Here is a 21198-nt window from a genome sequence, read left to right as displayed (position 1 = left end):
CACATATTCGTCAACTGTTAAAATTGGATGTGATTTATATACGTCGTATGCCATCGATATTTCATAGACCACCATAGTACATTTCGCACAACGTAACGTGTTGTCACTTGTGCTGTCATTCGAGTTAAGCGTTGAGCTCAACTCCGAGAATCAACGATATTGCAAAGTTACCCCAACAATTGCCATGCCAAGATACTGTGAAGGAGTCGAGAAGCAGCTTACAGTTTGATCTAAGTGAAGAAGCACTGCACCGATTCCTTCCAACTTTCTGCGAGGCATGTATGTGTATATATCTCAATATCTATATGTGCCTGCGGGGACTATGCCGCAGTTACTACAATTTCGACCTTGGAAAGTTCTACCACGCCGTAGAAGAACCACGTAGGAATAAGTGTATTGCGCTTAATCCTAGCTTACTGTTGTCAATGGATAGGTAGTAACGAGAACTTCACTAAAGTGCCGAGGCCGCCATACAAATGTAGATGATACCGCTAAAACGGGGTTAAGTCTTCGTGGAAATTGTATGCACAACTCCTATTAATATATGGACCAAGGCTCAATACTACGTACCGTTGGGTTGTACGTTTATGAGATTCAGTAGAAAGTTAGACGATTCATCGTCTCCAACGGTGGAGGTGTGCACTGTGCTGCATACAACCACCAGCCAAACCGTTAGGAAGCCGTTGCACCAAAAACACATGTCACGTTGAAGTATATACATTTCGACATTTCCAAACTTGCTCATTTCCAAATTTCACGGTTGGGCGACAGACACCAACAATGTTTGGAGCACGTCGCCTCGTCTTGCTTGCTGCAGCTACGATCGTTGCTTTCACTACTGCTATCGACGTCAAGAACAAACGCTACTGCGAAGTCCTATTTGTCCGAAACCTAAATGGATCCACGGTCGCAGACGTGTACAACACGTTTGGGCTCAACGACTGCCCCGCCCCCATTTGGAGTACCATCACCCCCGCCAACGCTAAGGACAACTCGTCCCTAGCTGTCGTGCTCAATGGACCTCGGTACTGGCTCATGGATTCAATTGGAAACAACACACCCGCCGGGGGAGCCAAGGCCATCAAGAACGTCGGGGGTATCAACATGACGCTGGTCGGTCGAGTTCCGGTAGCAGTGCCAATCACCCCCACAAAGCTGTACGCGCCCAACTTGGTCACTCGCAATGTCAACTTCATCTGGAAGGCTGGCTCAAGGGTTTTTATACTGACACGCGAACAAGAAGGCAAACGGTATGAAAGTGGCGATGCCGGGCGACGAGTGAAAGAGCAATACATCATGCAATCGTATTCGCAACAAGTGGACAACAGCCTCAACCTCACATGCTTGCCGTCATTGGCCAGTCGGTTGGGTAAACTCCCCCCCGGTTGGTCGTACGAAGCGAAGCGATTGAAAAAGGACCTGAACGTCACAACTCCAATCCTCGTGGGCGGCAAAGCCACGGTGGGTGTGGTCATTCAAGACGAGTTCCAAAACACGTACACGTACCTGGGTAACGTGGATCGTTATTTGGTGGCGTTGAACCAAACCAAACCGAACTAACGCCTGCAAGCTAGTACATAATCATCATGTACTTTCACACAAAATTTAGGTAACGCTAAATTCCCTTTTTGTTCGATTTTGATGAAAAGCAAACTTATACTCCGGAGTACTTTTGTACTAGCGTTAGTACTACGTACGTAGTACTTCGAAGTATTTCTATTAACGTTACAAATGTAGCTGCATGTGGAGTCTCGAAAATCATTCGTATCCGCATACAAAAGAGGAGTGACGTCAGGTAGGGAGGGTTGAAATTCTCGTTGTCGTGAATTGTCGAAGGCTTTCGAATGGCGTGTCCAATTTGGACACCTCAATTACGACCTACACTGCACGATCGTCTTATTCGACGACGAAGTAGTTATAGTAGGTATGCTTCTAACGTTACTATAACTCTTCACGCTATGGAACAATATCCGGTTTTCCGGTTAACCGCCACACCCACTCAGGCTCAACATTAAATGGCAGCTGTAGGTCGTGACTCTTCTGTAATACCTACTAAGGCCATATAATTGAAGTAACCTTCGTTATACCTACGCTACGCCTTCTGTAAGGTTAACAACCTCAAGCTCCGAAATCAATGTCGTCCGAGTCCAATACCAACCCAACCCAACCTGATGTCCGGGATGTCGATCATAGCTCTCGGCCCCCTCGTTCGAACGCCGGCGACAGTGACAATGAACAGCAAGCAACCTCCCCAAGTGACCCCTGCGACGGACTTTAACGCCGATGCTATGGCAGAGCTAAAACAACTCAAGTTCATACTCCTTGCGTAGAAACAAGAAATCAACGACGTTCGTGCTCAAGCTACCGAACCGGCATATCCCAATGGATTGCGGGCTGTTGAGTCAGAGTCCAATGACCTGCTGCAAAAGGTCAAGTTGAACCTTCAATGTCAAATTCCACATCGCCTATCAACTGTGCAACATCTGGGACATTATCGACGGAAGTTATGTCTTACCTGACGACGCCGCCGAAGTCGAATCGGTTGACTACGAGGACAAAACCAACCTGGCCAAGTCGTACCTTCAGACGTCATCTCGAATGAAGTCTATGATATGATCTTCGAAGACAGCACCCCAGTGAAAATCTGGAGTACGCTGGTGTCGACTACGAGACAAAGAAGTGGTCAAACACTATCAACGTCCGGTTCCGGTTTTGCAGCCTGCGCTACGATCTGAAAACTGACATGCTCAAGCATATCACTAGAGTACGAGCCACGATCCGCGAGCTGGTCGACATGAGCAAGGAAATGACGGAGTCGGAAGTAGTCGAGTGGTTGGTGATCGCCTTGCCCGACTCCGGTTCGGACAACACAACTCTTTCATCAACCATCCCAAGCAAACCCATGGCCATGCAGTCAAACACAAAGCTCTTACCAGTGCGCTCCTCAACGAAGAAGAAAAGCGCCCTGAAAGGAAGCGAGGCCTTGCCCGACCCGGTCCGGACAACACAACTCTTTCATCAACCATCCCAAGCCAACCCCTGGCCATGCCAAGCCAACCCCTGGCCATGCAGACAAACACAAAGCTCTTACCAGTGCGCTGCTCAATGAAGAAGAAAAGCGCCGTGAAAGGAAGCGAGGCAATCGACATGACGAGCGCCATGATCGCCCAAGGGACGCGGAACGCAAGCGCACCTACGAGGCCATGGGCATTGAGGACATGACGCTGGAGATCAACGCACTACAAACGCGATTGACAGAGCTGAGCGACAAGCCACGCAAGACTGGCGACAGCCTTCTTTGATGTTACATCTGGAAGAAGAAAGACGATCACGAAGCGGGTCACCTGGGATACAACCCTAACTACGTCAACAAAAGAGCCGGTGGTGGTGGGCAATCGCAACGTGGGACACATGGCGGGAAACCTCGCCCATGTCCTACCTCGGACGGTAGCGACTCTGACTCCGACGCTGCGCAATACCATGTCAATTCTGTGGCCATGGGCGAGTCTACGCGAGTCATGGAGAATCATTCGACCTTGGATAACTGCAGCACGGACCACGTCACCTGCAACCATCACTTCATGCACTCGTGGAAGGGGACGTCCAGCTCGATCCTACCCAATCAAGCGGTCGTCAAGGGACGTCGAGGGACGGCCAAGATCCATCTCTTACGCAATGGAAAGCGCGCCACGTTGAAGCTGCACGATGTCACCTATGAACCGACAATTTACAAGAACCTCATCTCTCACGTCCGCCTGCTTCGCAGCGGCTACCAGCTTGCCCATCAAATTCTGAAAAAGAAAACTTACGTGCACCGGTTCAATGGCCATGAGCTGCACTTCGCAATGTCTGACAGCCTGTACGTCTTCCAAGACATGGCCCCGAGGGCAGCAACCGGACGCATCAACGCCACAATACTGGCGACCGACAAGACCCTCGATCCTCCGTCGGATGCCAAGCTACACCATTGGTACAACAAGCTCAACCACACGGACATGCGACAAGTAGCAAAGATTATCCAGCCAATCTTGTTACCTGGCATTGACAGCTCCACGACCAACCACACCTGGTATGGGTGCGCCCAAGGTCAAGCGAAACGCGTCTCGTTCCGTAACACGCACCACTACGTCCCCGCCTATCCGCTTGAGTACCTGAATGGCGACCTATGCGGCCCAGCCAGCCCACGTACAGTCAACCACGAATTGTTCGCCAGCATGTTCATCGACCAAGCGTCCCGCTATATATTCGGCAAGCTACTCAAGACAAAGGATGACACCATCCTACACCTCGATGCACTGGTGAGCGACCTCAACTAGCAACTCCCACATGCCCGTGTTCGTATGTTGCATACCGATGGGGGTGGGGAGTACACAAGCTCCGCGTTCAAAGCTGCCTGCCTTGCCCGAGGCATCCGCCAGAAGTTTACGAATGTCAAGACACTTGAAGAAAACCACCAGGCCGAGAAGGCCAACGAGTTTGTGTTCAACAAGATACGGACGTACCTCGTACCTCACCATCAGCAGCCTTCCCTCTACCCTGTGGGGATACTGCTTCAAATACGTCGTCTTCGTGTACAACAATACCCCGCAAGTACTGTTCAACCAACGAACGCCCTTTGAAGGCCTGTTCTCAAAGCCCAGCCGTTTGTACATGCTCAAGACATTTGGATGCCCGGCATACAAGTTCATTCCAAAGTCACAACGCAAAGGGAAACTCTCGAACTCTGCCGTACCATGTGTCTTCCTTGGCTACGCATACGACCGCCTTGGATACAAGCTCTGGAACCCTAAGGACAAGACCGTCACTGTATCACGCTCCGTTACGTTTAACGAGTCGAAAGTTCGCAACGCGGACATGTTTGCAAATGCTGATTTTGCCCATGGCCGCCTACGTGTACCTCAGTCCAACGCGATCTCAGGAATCACGTCGGCCGACGATCTCAAATCTGTCGGATTTGTTGACCCCGACGATACATCAGCACCTGCTACTCGCACAAGGCCTGCATCAGACGAACCCCTTATGATGCGCAGAAAACGTACTATCAAGGCTCCAAAGCGCTTTGAAGCCCAATCGAGCTGTTCCATTATCGCAACGCTGGACTTGGAGACTGTTCAGTTGGACATCAAGACTGCATTTCTCAACGGAGAATTGGATGAGACAATCTACATGGTGCAGCTCAAGGGTTTGAAGTACCTGGAGACGAAGGCAAAGTCTGCCTACTGAAGAAACGCTGTACGGCTTCAAACAAGCGCAGCGACAATGGCACAAGAAACTCGACGTTTTTCTCTGCACACTCGGCTTCAAGCGATGCAACAAGGATCGACGCATCTACGTCCTCCGCGATGACGACAATGCAGTTTCGGCTTACCTTGTCGTGTACGTGGATGACATCACACTGGCCGGTAACACGCCGCGGTACTTTCGCGCCTCAAAACATCCATCGAAGGGCAATTTGCCACAACTGAAAAGGGCGAGCTGGACTTCCTACTGGACATCAAGATTCAACGGGACCGCCAAGCGCGTACCCTGCACCAACACCTTTTCATTCAAGACTTACTTGTTCGCTTCAACATGGCTGGCTGCCATCCGGCTCCAACTCCTCAAGTACAAGGTGTCCCGACCGTTGATGCACCCGACACACGCCACGTCCCGTACCAAAGCCTTGTTGGAGCGCTACAGTATCTGGTATCAGCGACAAGGACGGACATCGCAACCGCAGTACGATACCTGACCTTACATAATCACGGCCACACGCAGATCCATTGGCGCCTTGCTAAACGTGTCCTCAAGTATCTGTCTGGGACGTCGATCCTAGGCTTGCACTAAGACGGGTGCTTTCCCAGCACACCTCTCGCATACAATGACGCCGACTTTGCAAATGACAACAACGACAGCAAATCCATTACTGGCTTCGTCATCATGCTCGCTGGCGTCGCTGCGGTCTACATGTCTCGCAAGCAAAGCTTGGTCGGCCAAAGCACGACGGAAGTCGAGTTCATCGCGGCAGCCGAAGCCGCAAAGAGCATCCTCTGGCTGCTCGAACTCCTCCGTGAACTTGTTCAGCCACCGTTCCCCTGTTTTCTGGACCTCATTTTATCGAGTTCCGCCGCAGTGTGGCCACAGCGATGCGGTGAGTACACATGCAGAGTGGCGACGTTGAAGCCCACGCAGGATCGATCGGCCTAGCCAACCTCCTCACTCTGGTAGGGAGGTTCCATGTAAAGTTGGTTGGCGAGACTCCGGCTGATGACACTGATCTTTGCAGGCCCTCAGGGGCGCCGTTTGTGTGCAAACCAAGTTTGTTGTCGACATGTTTGCGTGCCCTCATCGGGGTTTAAGTTTCGAGGCGTATGGTAATGATCATATAATATCTATATCCATATTCTCACGTCAAATTGTAGTCATGATTATGGATGTTGACTGTGAGGTGGCTCCACACAGCAACATTCCGCTCATTTGGAGATCATTTTGGAGCACTATTCCATGCACGGATTGTGATGACAAGGTAGTGATCAACGGTATACATATGTGGCTCAAATTTAGTTGTAGTGATCTTGACGCCAATGGTGTTGACCGTGACGTGACCCCCCACAGCTCACTAGTGCGTCACGTAACAACGACACACCGCTGTACATGATGATGCGAACTGGTGGGGCACTCATTGGGAGTGAACCGGGGGGGGTCCGGGCCGGTTCGTTCATGTATGATTCATGTTTCGACGACGTTGCGCAACGTGAAAACCATGTAAGCTTCACGTGTATATTTTCATTTCTTGCGTTTGTCGATGTATCACTATAGTATCATCCATGTAGGCTGAAGACTTTGGCGCATATTTTCATTTCTTGCGTTCGTCAATGTATCACTATAGTATCATCCATGTAGGCTGAAGACTTTGGCGTTATCAGCACCTGGCTTCCGTGTGTCACTGTGCTGGGTTCTTTTGCCGGTCGACTGTGAGGTGGCACCACCAGCGGCCGTTCAGGAAGCGGTCATCCTTGAAACGAACCGGTGGGGCATCCATTGGGAGTGAACCGGGGGGGGTTCGGGCCGGTTCGTTCATGTATCAGACCGTATGGGCCACGTTATTCGACGTGGAAAGACGTGTCACAGTTGGTTTACTGTCACATATATCTTGCATGTATTGCTGTATTTATGTGATATGATGTCGGCCAGTGGATGGCTGGACCGCATGGTATTGTATATATAATGTAGCAGCGCATTGACAGCTTCCCTTTTTGGAACATGAAGTTGCCACAGTTGTGGAGGTTCCTGCTTTGCCCCTGATATAGATTTGGACGTGAAACAGGCCGTAACAGATGGAACAATATCCGGTTTTCCGGTTAACCGCCACACCCAATCAGTGAGGCTCAACATTGAATGGCAGCTGTAGGTCGTGACTCTTCTGCAATGCCTACTGCGGCCATATAATTGAAGTAACCTTCGTTATACCTACGCTACGCCTTCTGTAACCTAAGCTCGCGCTTAATGCTCCCCACGACACCTGATTTCGTCACTTGCACTTAGGCTCTCGGTTGACAATTGGTGACTGGCGCTGGGTTTTCGTGTTTGTATTAGTATTTGTATGCCATGGAATAGACTGCGATGATTTGGTATTTTGATCGTTACATGGGTGGACTCCACCAACTTCAAGTTGCTTTTGATTCTTAAGAACCCAAAGCACCTCGCAAGGTGCTTTTGGATTTCGTGACGAAAAACAGGAAGTGAAAAGTAGAATCGAAAGTGAACATTGAATATTTTTCCTAAATTGAGTACCCTAATATGTGACTTTCAAGGAGTACTACAGTATCATTGATTGTGAAGCACACATCTCAAGTTCGAGACATCCTTTTTCTATGAAATTTTGTATGTGTGTGTAACTTGATTGGAGCAACAAAACATTCATTAGGCGTACGCCTCAGAAAATAATATCCTGCGAGATATGGTACGACGAGAACAAAAAAGCTGTCAAATATCTTACATAACCTCTATCAATTATTAATAATTTTGGAAAGGTAAATATTTAAATAAATATACCATAAAACCGTCACCTCCATAGAGTTATACCTTGCCCAGTTTCCACTGCCAGTCACTGAACTTCCATCACTGACAAAGACTACGTCGACATCACCGGCTACATTCGGCTGCAGCGACCAAGCTAACTAAAGAAGAATGTCATGATATTCTCCGTCTTCATGCTGAACTCCGTCGCGACAATGCACACAACGTTTCATCTACTATTGCACGCCTTGTTGGACGCAGCCGAATACTACGTAGTAATCATAAAGGAAGTGTGGTCCGACTACTTCCGCACGAAGAAGGTCTTCGCTGTCCCTCCACCATCCAACAGACAAACACGTCCAACTTACATTCCGCGCAAGCATGCCGTTGTGTCCACAGTCCGACAATTCATTCGGCCACGCAGCATGACACGCATCCGTGTGGTCAACGACCTCATGGCATAAAGGACTACCTGCAGACACACCCCGAGGAACTTGGCGCAAGGCAGACCTCCTGTTTGCATGCCAGCGCTACGGTGTCGAGGTGGAGGTTCAATACAACCCTAACCCTGGTCCCCTCGATGCCTTCAACCCGATCCACCAAGTCTTGAGATTTATCTCGACACGCTTGATATTGTAGACATTTAACTACAATATTTCATTTTCTTTCTAAACGTTATGGTTCTTGGATTGCAAGATCGCCACTAAGGTTTCATGCTGCAGGCGCATTTGTTCCCTAAACATTTCTCTCTCACGTTGACACTCCTCATACTCCATGGCACGTACACTTTCCCGCTCCTTTAAATCCATTGCGTACTGGTGCTTGCGAAATTTGAGGTAAGCAGTACTGCCATCATCTTCATGACGACGCCACCACCAGATCCCCGGCACCGGTACCATCAGCATCCGTTGCTGCCGAGTTACGCTTACCTAATGACTACAATCCCTCCTCACGTATGGTGGTGCCCATGTTGTGAATCCGATCAGCTTCTTTTTGGGCTTCGACAAGTCGGGCTTTGTCTTGAGACTTCCAATCTTCATATGCCGCCAAGAGCTCATCGAGCAACTAAGTTCTTTCGTCGTGTTCTTCGTCGATTCCGGACGCACGTGCCGACGCGTTGTTGTTCATGCGGTGGCCTTCCATCAACAAAGTAAACCTGTTAAGCACTCGTTTACCGTCGAATCCTGGAGGTGCGAAGTCGTCGTTCATCGACACGGCGTCGGCCACAGCGTTCCACACCAGCATGACCGATCCTCGTTTTGCTGTGATTGGGAGCCTGGCGTTGATCTCCCGCAAGATCATTATGTCCTCAGCTTCCGAGAAACCGGTGGTGACGGGTGTCGACATGGTAGCAATCGTATCGAAATTTGGAGTGACAGGAGTGACTGGTTGGTTGTAGGAGTAGCTACAGATGTCCCTACAATTGGCCAATTCCAGGGTTGGATTATAAGTTCTTGTGAGCGTATTAATTAGTTGTGGCGGTTGGGACTCTGCTTTTGTCAAACGTATGTTGTAGTGTAGGCATTGTCCGTGGACGGTTTGCAAAACCTCTATTGTTGCGCATGTCAATGTTTTGTGGCACTGTACTCCGACATGTCGACATTCGCATATATCAAAAATGGACGAACTTTGGTGTCACTTTTCTCAACCTGTGTACAGTCCGCCACATTCATTTAAAACATTTCGGTTTTTACGGTTAACTTCGCCACAAATGCTCGGATTAAGCTCAAATTAGCACCAAAATATCCGTCTTGATTGGCCCGATCTCTTGGCACCTCTATCAGGCCAAAAGGACGAAATTTGACCGAGTAATCGCGGGAAAACTGATTTTGGAGTGCGACAGTCACTCATGAACACAACATTGAACTCGTCACTTTCATATTCGAGCGACACCCACAGGTACGCCGACATATCTAACCGACGTGTAATCACTTCCAACAACCTTTGCTTGACCATCGTAGCCGACAACATGTCCAAAGGACCATCCTAGACTGCCCGGGAGAGGGCATTCATCGATGCACTCCGCGGCGAAGGCTTGACCGTCAAGGCGATTGCCGGGAGGCTTGGACGGTCGCGCGGGGTCATCTATAGCTACATTCGTGACCCAGAGGCCTATGGAACTCGTAGCAAGCGTAGTATGTCTAAGGTTTTGAATGATAGACGTCGTCGTCGACTTTGAACCAGGCATCCAAGACAGGATGCTCCTCCCGCATGCTCAAGGCGGCGATTGACCTGAGTGTTCGCACCTATCAACGCATCCTCCGGAAGTGCCAGCACCTCAAGTATGTGAAGCGAAAGCATTTCCCGTGCCTACTTCCCCGTCACAAGGTTGCCAGAATGGAGTACGCGACCCGGAATGTCCTGAAGCCCCCCAAGTGGAGTCGGATCATTTGGTCCGATGAGAAGAAATTCAACTTGGATGGACCAGATGGGTTCCAATACTATTGGCACGACCTACGGCGCGAGAAGGACACGTACTTTACGAGGAACTCTGGTGGTGCCAGTGTCATGGGGTGGATTTTCCGGCCGCGGTTGCACCCAGTTGGCATTCTTGGAAGGCCGCCAGAACGCCGATGCCAACCAAGACACACTTGGGGCACCAGCATTATGGCCCCTCGTTCACCTTCATGCAAGATGGCGCAAGCATTCACACGGCTGCAAGCACCAAGGCTTTTCTAGCGGAGCAGTCGGTGACACTTTTCAACCACCCAGCCCTTTCACCCGACCTCAATCCCATCGAAAACGTTTGGGGGTGGCTGGCGCGCGAGGTCTACCCCAATGGAAAGCAGTACCAAAGCGTTTCCAAGCTTCAAAGCGCGATTTCTGCTGCCTGGGACTCTATTGACCGCCGATACTTGAAAAAGTTGATTAAGTCCATGCCAAAGCGATGTTTGCAAGTGGTTGCTGCCAAAGGTGGAAAGACGAAGTACTAGCGTTCTTTATGTTGTCTAACAATTGAATCGTGGTACATTTTTGACGAGTTCAATGTTGTGTTCATGAGTGACTGTCGCACCCCAAAATCAGTTTTCCCGCGATTAATTTCGTCCTTTTGGCCTGATAGAGGCGCCAATAGATCGGGCCAATCAAGACCGATATTTTGGTGCTAATTTGAGCTTAATCCGAGCTTTTTGGCGAAGTTATCCGTAAAAAACGAAATGTTTTAAATGAATGTCGCGGACTGTATTGTGGTTTTCAGTAAATTTGCCTATTTTGGGGGATTGATGAAATCGCCAAATAATCTTGAAAAGGAGTATGATTGGCTATAAAGAATGAAGGTTGAAATATGATTGGTCCAAAAATATTGCATTGCAGTACCTCTTGAACTCAGTTTTATACTATGAAATTTCGAAGGTCCCTCGATTGTTCGGCGGTTGATTCACAGGTCAACCAATCGCCAGAGGAAATTATGAGTAGAAGACACAATAATACTTCGAGCAATACACTGTACTATTCGTTGCGGGAAAGGCGCGACGCAGGTCAGCGATTTCTCAATGCATACTGCACTCCATTCCTCATAATACAGTAACAACCAATACTGTACTATCAACAACACCTTACTGTATTCCATGTCGCCGCCTGAATCAACAACTGTAGAGAAAGACAACTTGCCAAATTCGTCGTATTTCAAGAACATGCGCATTTTACATGCGGTGATGTCTCGTGCCATAAAGAGCAGTGCATGCGCAGACCATGCTGCATAGGCTGAGTGAGTAATGAATGGGCTATCTTGTAGTTGTGCGCAATCTGCAGTAAGCTTATGCAAAAATCGTTTTGCAAAACGTAAATAAACTCTGGGGCTGAATATAAATACACATGCATAATACTACGTAGTACTTCGAAGTAGTTACAACATAAAGATGTTCAAAAGAATAATAATGTAACTGTCGCGCGCATAAATGCCGTTTGACTCGGTGGAAGTGGCAGATTCAGTTCCTGGCTGACTCGGACGTGGCGACTTCAATAAAGTTGTATGTATTCCCTCGACCATGCTACACCATGATTTGAAGGAATCAAGGACCTTTAATTCTCCATAGTGATGTGTTTGTGACCTGTTCCCACATCTCCCTATGCCGCAGTTACAATTTTGATCTTGGAATGTCCTACCACGCTGGCCGTAGAAGAACCACGTAGGAATAAGTATTGCACTTAATCCTAGCTTATACTGTTGTTAGCGGATAGGTAGTGACGAGCACCACACTAAAGTGCTGAGTCCGCCTTACAAATGTTGATGATACCACTATAACGGGGTTAAGTCTTTGTGGAATTGTACGCCCAACTCCTATGTGGACCAAGGCCCAATCCTACGTACCTTAGGTAGTACGTTTATGAGATTCAGTAGAAAGTTGGAAAATTCTTCGTCCCTAACTGTAGAGGTGTGCATACAACCCGCCAAACCGTTACGAAGCCGTTACATAATACCCAAGCACGAAAAACACATGTCGCGTTCAAGTTTCGTTCGACATTTCCAAACTTGCTCATTTTCAAATTTCACGGTTGCAGACACCAACAATGTTTGGAGCATATCGCGTCGTCTTGCTTGCTGCAGCTACGATCGTTGCTATCACTACTGCTATCGACGTCAAGAACAAACGCTACTGCCAAGTCCTATTTGTCCGAAACCTAAATGGATCCACGGTCGCAGACGTGTACAACACGTTTGGGCTCAACGACTGCCCCACCCCCATTTGGAGTACCATCACCCCCGCCAACGCCAAGGACAACTCGTCCCTAGCTGTCGTGCTCAATGGACCTCGGTACTGGCTCATGGATTCAATTGAAAACAACGCACCCGCCGGGGGAGCCAAGGCCATCAAGAACGTCGGGGGCATCAACATGACACTGGTCGGTCGAGTTCCGGTAGCCGTGCCAATCACCCCCACAAAGCTGTACGCGCCCATCTTGGTCACTTGCAATGCCAACTTCATCTGGAAGGCTGGATCAAGGGTTTTTATACTGACACGCGAACAAGAAGTCAAACGGGGGGAAAGTGGTGATGCCGGGCAACGAGTGAAAGAGCAATACATCATGCAATCGTATTCGCAACAAGTGGACAATAGCCTCAACCTCACGTGCTTGCCGTCATTGGCCAGTCGGTTTGGTAAACTCCCCCCCGGTTGGTCGTACGAAGCGAAGCAATTGAACAAGGACGTGAACGTCACAACTCCAATCCTAGTGGGCGGCAAAGCCACGGTGAGTGTGGTCATTCAAGACGAGTTCCAAAACACGTACACGTACCTGGGCAACGTGGATCGTTATTTGTTAAGGTTGAACCAAACCAAACCGAATTAACACCTGTTAGTATCATCATGTATTTTTACACAGAATATATGACCTTCAAGTCACTACAGTAGTAGTTACTAACAGTAACGTTACAATATCAATGATTCCATCGCGGATCGGCTGCGTGAATGATTGCAGGTATTAACGTTAGTTTTATACTGAAGCATACTGAGTATTACTACGTAGTAATCGATACTAGTACAACTTGTATTAATACTAAAAGTACTTACAAGTATTATTAATACTAGATATTTTCTTGTTCTATGTTGGTGTTTTTCCAAGTTCGACAAATCGAGTGTGAGCTGACATCTTTACACATTTTAACGTCAGGAGTCTAACGTTATTGGACCAATACCGGAAATTAGGTCCAAGGTACGTTTTGTACGCTGTTTGAATGCATGATTTCTTCCAGTGCCACATTGTACCTCCCATAGTCACTTGGAATCTGGGCCAACATTGCGCTGTACATGTTGTACCGCTCAGTGGTACGTACACAGTGCAATTCCAACTCATAAGGTCCTACCTTACTTTACATGTTAAGTGAATATATACGAAACGGATAATCAAACCCATTAATTACTATAGGACATGCAATGATACAGGTTTTGAAACTGTACGATTGACGACATTTGGGGCGAGACCATCTCTGTGCGTTGGATCCGCCTCGTTCGGTCTCGCTTCGTCCGACCCAGCACATCGTGACAGCTTCCATGAGTCAATGGCTCGACCGTGCCGACTTCGTCGCCCGCTTGAAGGAGCTAGCATCCAAGCAGGGCGCCACCGCCTCGCCATCGGTGTTGCTGCCACCACCTGAGCCAATCTTAGCTCGGCTCAAGGACGAGTTCCAGCTGTACTGGGATGACTTGCCACCTCTAGCGCATCAAGCGTTGCTATGGGACTCAGGGTATATCATAGCCACGGACGGGGCATCATCAGCCGACCAATGGGTGCAAGTCCGCCTGCCTTGTGATTCCAGTCGACAAATGCAAGACATCGCGCTCTCGCCCAACACGTTTCCAGGCACAACCCAGCTATGCGCATCGTCCATAGGGTCGTCGTACCTTCGAAGCACGGAAAACGCCGTGGCCGATGCAAAACTGTTCGCGTCTAGGGCCAAATGCGGCGTGTTCATCCCCAAAGGATTGAACGTCGCTTCGTCGACCGCGTCCATGTACTCGCAGGACGCGCTGGCTGCCGCCGTCGTTCCGGAACCCCGGATCTTCATGCACGCGATCGTTCCTGTCATCCACACGACCCCAGACGCATCGAAGGCCGAATCTCCTGCGGGCACGTGTCCTCGCTCTGGCGGCGGCATGACCATTCCGTGCCGACCCATCCTCCAGGAAAACGACCCAATGTTCTGCTTTCCTCTCCAGAGCCAAGCGATGAAAGTGTGGCTCAAGGACCTCCAGCAAACAACTCCCAGCATCCGACCGTCTACATCACCCCCGTCCTCTACTTCGTCCCCATCGGCGCCACTTCCCGCGTCCCCGCTGCCGCGTCTGTCAGATTTATCGCCTTCCCTCCCGCCCCCAATCAACCCCCAACAGAACCAGTCGTCCAACTTGTTGGGGTACCTCGGGGGCGGCGGCGGTGGCCTCGTCCTCGTCGTGCTCCTCTTCGTCGTCGTCCGGTATCGATCGAAACAGTCGCGGCAGCTCGAGTGGGACCGTGCCCAATTTCACCAACCCCCCCCCACCGCTCGATTCTCGCACCACGTGAATCCGGGTGAACCGTCCGCTGTCAAAACCAAGCCACGAGGTGTGTACGACTTGGTTCTGTCGCCTCTGCAGACGACGCTCCGGCCGCCACGTCACTCGGCGTCTCCTACTTATTCCATCACGCAAGACATTAACGACAACATCCACAACAAGCTTGCTTCAATGGAGAACGAGGACATCATTGAAACTGACCCGATGCGACGGCTGTTCCAGCTGCCACGTCACTTCAAACTGCCCATCGAAGCGCTGGCGTGGGAAGTGATTTTGGACAAAACTGCCACAGCGGAGATTTACTATGGTCAGTACCAGCAGTACCACGCGATTGCGTTGAAAATCCTGCGGGTGGACGCCGCGCAAGACGCCGCCGTCGTCCGTTCGTTCGTCCAGGACGTCGTGTGTGTTGCCACGTGTTGGCATGCGTTCTTGGTGCCGTTTGTCGGGTTTGGCTTTGACGATGTCACACATAGCCCGAGCTCCGTCGTCGCCGTGACCGAGTACTGCTCCCAGGGAACGCTGCGATCGTTCCTACGAGCCGACCTCGTCAACCTCCACTGGAGCCTCAAGGCCACGCTGGCGCTGCAAGTGGCGCAGGGGCTGCAGTATCTGCACGCCCGCAACGTCGTGCACGGCAACGTGACAGCCCAAAGCGTGTGGATCGACTGGCCAACGGCGAAATTGTCGCCATTGCACATCGACTCGTCGTCCACCGGTTGTTTGGTCGATGACATCCACGTAGCCCCGGAACTGCGGCGGCAAGACGACGGCGCCACCGCCGCCTCGGACGTATATGCATTTGGTGCGCTCTTGTGTGAATTGGACATGCAAATGCCGCTGCAAGGCCAGCCGAGCATCGGACGAATGTGCCCCGAACAAATTCTGGCGATTGTCCAGCACTGCATGGACACGTTGCCGCGAAAACGGCCGACCATGGCGCAAGTGGTGGATGCCCTCGACGCCACGAGCGCCAACTTGGACGGAGACTGCAGTGGGTTTGTCTAATAACGTTAAGTATACACCTGGACTACTCAGTACGGTTGTACTGTACAGCTTTAGTTGTTAAGGCTTACAGGTTTACAGTGTTAGTTGTTCAGGCTTTGGACTTGGGCGAAATCAATGCTAACACTTCGCCGAAATCACTGCTAACGTTAGCGTTATTGGTACTCCAGAGTACTACCGGTAACTTTAGTTGATTTGGAGATGACTATGTACACTTGCGAATCTTTGATATGTGCCTTGAGATATTAAAAGCATCGTTGAGATGCAATGTCATCACTTGGCTCACGAGATAGGAATGCACGGCATGCCTGGCACGCGATGTTAAAAGTTGTGTTAAATGTGCTTATATGTTTACGGCGGGATTAGAGTGTAGCTAGCTACCTACCTACATAGCTCTCAGAGATAGATATTCATGTCTCCTCAGTGTTACATAGGAAGAACGAAAGTCATTGTTGTATGTTGTCTCATCGTCGAACTATTTATTGTACATGCAAGGAACTACATATATACATTGGTCTTTGGGTCAGTCGTAAAGCAAGTTTTGCTCAGCGGGGCCAAGCGTCCACCGCGGGCGAACGCAAGGACCCTCATACAAGAGGTGTCAGAAATCGAGCTAATCATCACTCCAAAGACAGCTAACGGCGGCTAACGACATGCAACATGCACAAGAGTTCCTCAGAAACAGCCAAAATTTTCCGCAGTGGGTTGCTCAGACGGTAATTCCAAAAAATTGGAATCATTGGAACGCTCTACCTACATCTTTGTACACATCTACGCAATCTCTCGATCATGTCACGGCAAGTCTGCTTGTCGTGGCGGCGGATTGATAGCAGGACATGACGTTCGACGAGCGAAATTGAGAATGACGAGTGTAATCCTCTGACCTTTTGCTGTCACCAATGGTTGTTCCTGGCCTCTGATTGGATAGAAGATCGTTAACAAGTTCTAGCCAATGGAATTGGTTGGCGTTTCAACCAATCGTAGGGACGCATTGTGCTGATTGGCTAAAATTCTTGAAACCTGGATCTTGAAAGGTTGCGCAGACTAATTGGCGCATGGTCCAATATAGTGTGAACGTGCTGACCTTCGGGAGCGTTCCGGAGCATATCGAGAACAGCCGCGATTGACACTACGTATCGCTTTACCCCGATGAATCACCTCGCCCGTTCGATACTGCCGATGAGTCGAGCTCATCTGACTACGGCCATCGTGTCCCTTGGCACCATCGTGGACGGAGCCGCCGCGTTTGCACTCATGTGGACTGTGCTTCCGCCACCGCTGCGCAGGGTCGGCACACAAGCGTCGCGCTCGCCACTGCTTCTATCCGTGCTGGAACGCGCGTATGTTTGGTTTCTCGTGCATATCCGTCCATCGATCCAACGATGGGCTAAGACAACGATCCCGGCAGTCGTGAAACATGGACGTGAAGTCTGCTTGGTGACAGCGCATGATCATCTGTTGCCACATCGATATACCCACAACCCCTGGCTTACACTGTATCAAAGCTAACGCAATTGTACCGTACAAGCAAGCAATGTACACAGTCGCAGTTACAACTAAAACCATTTATTCACCTTATTGTATATGTATGGGTTCTACAACCATCTACAGTTCACGTCACTTATCCTCCAAATCCCCACGCCTGGGAGCCTTCGTCGGCATCCGCGTTCCACGTGAACGAGTTGGCCCCAACTACACACATATATAGTATCATCAATGATGAATCAACCACTTGACACTGTACGTACACTTGACGCCTTTGGCAGGGGGGCACCCGCCGTGCAGACTCTTGGGGTCGAGCTTATTGTCCCCCGTTTGGCCGTAAAAGAGCGACATGTGCAGCTTGGTCGGGGGCACCGCCAGCCCCTCGGAGCATTCGTCCATGCCCTGTCGCTCGATGCCCGTGACCAGCCGCTCCTTGGAGTACGGGAACACCGTCTCCCCGCCTTCGTCCACATCGTTCAAGTATAAAAACAGTGTCACATATCGGTTCGGCTCAAAGTGCTGGACGTGGGTTGGCACAGTGTACGCAAACAAGGCGGCCACGTCGTCCGGCCCCACGCGGCGGGTCCACGCGGCTACGGCGGCGTGGAACAGCGGCACGAACTGCCGCGCGCCGTCCAAAATCACATCCGTGTCCGACTCATGCTTGGCCAGCCACTCGGCCCACTCAGAGCCGCCCCACAGCTCGGTCAACTCGTCCACCGAGTAATCTTCCAAGATGTACCCCGCCAACTAATATATACAAGTAGAGTAATTCAATAGGTTTGTATACACAATCGTGGTGGCTGTGATATGATTGATATAGATTACCTTGGTCTGAAAGGTAGTACGGAACGTGGGGTAGTCTGGCCCGTCGGGACGGACGTGGGCGGGCGCGACGTCGCCCAAGTCCTGAATCCGCTCCTTGACCCATCGAATCCATCGAAAGTAGTGCGTCACCCCGCTCACTGGAGCTTTCGGCGGCCTAACGTTGTCATTGTGTATCGAGAATTAGTGTTAGATCCAAAACCATAACTCTCACAAAACAATCTCGACAATTTGTTTGATTTACGAGTAATCACGACGACAAATATATATATATTGTTGTTTGTTCTAAACTGGTTGTGTGTGACTGAAATTAGTGTGATGGGCGTCACAACTGGACATTTTGTCCATACAAATATTCAGTACAAACAATCGATCGATGGATCGGGCAAATCACCATTAAAGTCTGGCTAAAAGGGCAGTATATATATATTTATAAATCATATATATATATATATATATATATATATACATCATACACACATATAGATCACAACGGACAGTACATATATATATATCAATCATATACATATATATATATACATCATTCAACTCGAACCGATAATGAAATAGTACGTACGAGTACTTTAACTGGGGGAGTCCAATCTTGCGTTCCCAAGCTTGAATCATGTATGGCAGCATGTACCCGCGGCTCTCGAGAAGACTCTCGACCACTCCGAACGCGCGGTTTTCCGTGTTCTCGGCGATCCATTTGCCCCATTCGACGTCCGCCTTGTCTTCAAAGAAGTTGTTCAACGCACATTCATCTAGAAATACATTGAGCCAGCCCAGCTGCCACGTCACCGTGTCTTGGGGGTTCGGGTACAGGTCTCCGCCGGGCTGGAATGCGTCCGGCACGATCCCGCTCGTGTCATCGACATGATCTTCACCAGCCTCCCGACGTCGTTGGTCCTCCATCAACGCGTCGATTTGAGACGCTGCCCACGCCGCCCACGTATGGTACTCCCGAATCGCATCGTCCTTCTTTCCCAAGAAGTCTTTTGATTCAAAGTAATCTTCGTGTTTGCGGAAGAACTGGCCGGCTTCGTACCGCACCAGCTGCATCCGCTCCACAAACGACGGACTCGGCAGCCGCGCCAAGCTAGCCGACCGACGCCGAAAGTCGCGGGTGAACTGCGAGTCGTCCAGGAAGGCCGTGTGGCTCGTCCGGTCGGCATGGTACCCGTCCACCGCGTCCGGCGAGTCGACGGGGCTCCGCATCAGTTTGTCCGAGCCATGCTGGATGATGGCGTTGGCTTCGTCGAGGTTGAAGAAGCCCTGGCAGTCAAACACGAGCGGCGACAGCGAGATGGTTGTCATGGTCACGTTGTCCACGCGGCGAACGTACCCGACGCGGACGCCGGGCCAGACCCAGATCTGAAAGTCCGTCAGAATGTACGCCAGCCGGTCGATGTCGAGGTCGGCGGCGGTCGTGATGGGATGCCCCATGCTGTTGTACAGCCGAAGTCCGTTGGGAAAGAAGTCGGGGTCCGCGCCTAGCGAGGTGGCCGCGGCGGTCGTGAGCGCATGGAGGCACGTGGAGTCGAGTGGGGACCAGTGGTAGATCAAACCGGTGTCTTGGCCGTTGAGAAGAAACATCACTTTGTTTTCTTCGCGAAGGGTGTCGGCGTGCAGAAGCGCGGTGTCGACATGCACGCGTTCGTGTGAGATGAGACGAGGGGTCCATCCGTCGCAGGTTGCCGCGTCGTCCAAGGGAAGCAACTTGCGCGTAGTGATGGACACGACATCGCTCGCGTACTTGTTGCCAGCGGGATCGAATACGCCTGGCGCGAAGTAACTGGATGGGTTCACGGCACTGAGGAGAGCGCGAGGATTCAACCGGACGCCTTCGACCTTGACCTTGTACACTGCCATGGCGAGTGCCGCGAAGATGGGGAGGAGTACCATACGAAGGCTGAAGTTTGTTTGGACCTTCTTGGACAGCTCGTTACGCGCCAGGAGCTTTTGGGAGAGCTTCAGTGGAGCTTCTGGTTCGGGTTGAGGAGTTTTGTTAGCCGACCGTGTTTCGTCGGTGCTGGTGCTGTCAACTTGGTCGTTGCCATCTTGACCAGATAATGCGGCGGCATGGCTTGCTTCCTTTGCCTTGAGAGCGGCGGCCTTCTCTTCCACGGCGCTCATGGGAACGCGACTCAAATACTGAACCTTTCGACGATGCAAGTGCATGATGACCAAGCTGCGAGTTGGATACATATGCCCGATGAAACTCGAGCGCGTTTCTATGATGTGACAAAAAAATGCACTATATCTAGCCAATCCGATGCTGCCATTCGATTTTGACGAGATTGGATTGGTCGATAATAATAGCTTTTTGCTACAAACCTCACTTTACCGTGAATAGCCAGACATTCTTCATCCACGTCAGAACAAAGGCACGCCATGACGTTCGTGCGCTTCTTGTGTGAAGACGGGTCTGTCTTGTGTAAAGATGAGAGCCTCGTTAATGGAGGGTGTCGCTCATTGTTGGAACGTCCATCCATGGAAGTATACTACGTAGTACAGCATAGGTACAAACATTCACGAGCCAACGCCATTCATTGGCTACAACCATCACGAAGTCTTACTAAGGGTTATGTAATCCTTGGAATAGGTTTAATGAAGCCTATTCCAAGGATTTGAGGTATGGACGGGGCGTTGGGGTTCCTGGTTACAGGGTTATGTACGGCTTAAAAAGTGTGGATTTTGCAATAATTAGACTAACTGGAAGTACAAATTGTATGAATGTTTGTACCTGGGCTGTAGTTCAGAGATATATCTGATATACATGAAATATAATCCATGGAGGCATCCCTGACAACGTCATCCGGATAATGCGTCCAATCAGAGCCCAGAACGTCGCTGCCACAGGTCCTGCGATCTGATTGGCGCTTTGCATTTC

General features: G+C 50.2%; 7 protein-coding genes across 8 annotated transcripts; 6 read left to right on the top strand and 1 right to left on the bottom strand.

Annotated features, from left to right (window-relative positions):
- Positions 1 to 734: 734 nt before the first annotated feature.
- On the top strand, positions 735 to 1636 carry H257_06383 (hypothetical protein). Its single transcript, XM_009831583.1, has one exon. It carries the CDS (start codon positions 781 to 783, stop codon positions 1558 to 1560), a length of 780 nt encoding a protein of 259 aa, XP_009829885.1. The 5' UTR covers positions 735 to 780; the 3' UTR covers positions 1561 to 1636.
- Positions 1637 to 2180: 544 nt separating this feature from the next.
- On the top strand, positions 2181 to 3302 carry H257_06382 (hypothetical protein; the record flags this gene model as incomplete). Its single annotated transcript, XM_009831582.1, has 4 exons — positions 2181 to 2311; positions 2505 to 2576; positions 2626 to 2995; positions 3054 to 3302. 4 exons carry the CDS (start codon positions 2181 to 2183, stop codon positions 3300 to 3302), a joined length of 822 nt encoding a protein of 273 aa, XP_009829884.1.
- A 5822-nt stretch (positions 3303 to 9124) lies between these two features.
- H257_06381 (hypothetical protein) lies at positions 9125 to 10931 on the top strand (the record flags this gene model as incomplete). Its single annotated transcript, XM_009831581.1, has 4 exons — positions 9125 to 9346; positions 9989 to 10078; positions 10159 to 10511; positions 10565 to 10931. The coding sequence occupies 4 exons, from the start codon at positions 9125 to 9127 to the stop codon at positions 10929 to 10931; spliced, it is 1032 nt and encodes a 343-aa protein (XP_009829883.1).
- Positions 10932 to 12507: 1576 nt separating this feature from the next.
- H257_06380 (hypothetical protein) lies at positions 12508 to 13405 on the top strand (the record flags this gene model as incomplete). Its single annotated transcript, XM_009831580.1, has 1 exon — positions 12508 to 13405. One exon carries the CDS (start codon positions 12508 to 12510, stop codon positions 13285 to 13287), a length of 780 nt encoding a protein of 259 aa, XP_009829882.1. The 3' UTR covers positions 13288 to 13405.
- Positions 13406 to 13899: 494 nt separating this feature from the next.
- On the top strand, positions 13900 to 16047 carry H257_06379 (TKL protein kinase). The gene has a single exon (XM_009831579.1). It carries the CDS (start codon positions 13989 to 13991, stop codon positions 15996 to 15998), a length of 2010 nt encoding a protein of 669 aa, XP_009829881.1. The 5' UTR covers positions 13900 to 13988; the 3' UTR covers positions 15999 to 16047.
- Positions 16048 to 17055: 1008 nt separating this feature from the next.
- On the top strand, positions 17056 to 17579 carry H257_06378 (hypothetical protein). The gene has a single exon (XM_009831578.1). The coding sequence runs from the start codon at positions 17145 to 17147 to the stop codon at positions 17502 to 17504; it is 360 nt and encodes a 119-aa protein (XP_009829880.1). The 5' UTR covers positions 17056 to 17144; the 3' UTR covers positions 17505 to 17579.
- H257_06377 lies at positions 17064 to 20518 on the bottom strand. Of its 2 annotated transcripts, XM_009831576.1 has the most exons (4): positions 18883 to 20518; positions 18309 to 18462; positions 17744 to 18230; positions 17064 to 17687 (listed from the first exon to the last, which is right to left on the bottom strand). In XM_009831576.1, the coding sequence occupies exons 1-4, from the start codon at positions 20511 to 20513 to the stop codon at positions 17617 to 17619; spliced, it is 2343 nt and encodes a 780-aa protein (XP_009829878.1). In that variant the 5' UTR covers positions 20514 to 20518; the 3' UTR covers positions 17064 to 17616. The 2 variants fall into 2 exon arrangements, with proteins under 2 accessions (XP_009829878.1, XP_009829879.1); XM_009831577.1 differs by lacking the exon at positions 17064 to 17687 and having other exon boundaries at positions 17707 to 18230.
- Positions 20519 to 21198: the final 680 nt, after the last annotated feature.

This window comes from Aphanomyces astaci (assembly GCF_000520075.1).
Source record: "Aphanomyces astaci strain APO3 unplaced genomic scaffold supercont1.12, whole genome shotgun sequence".
Taxonomy (NCBI): Eukaryota; Oomycota; class Saprolegniomycetes; order Saprolegniales; family Verrucalvaceae; genus Aphanomyces; species Aphanomyces astaci.
This window is presented reverse-complemented; position numbering and strand designations above follow the sequence as displayed.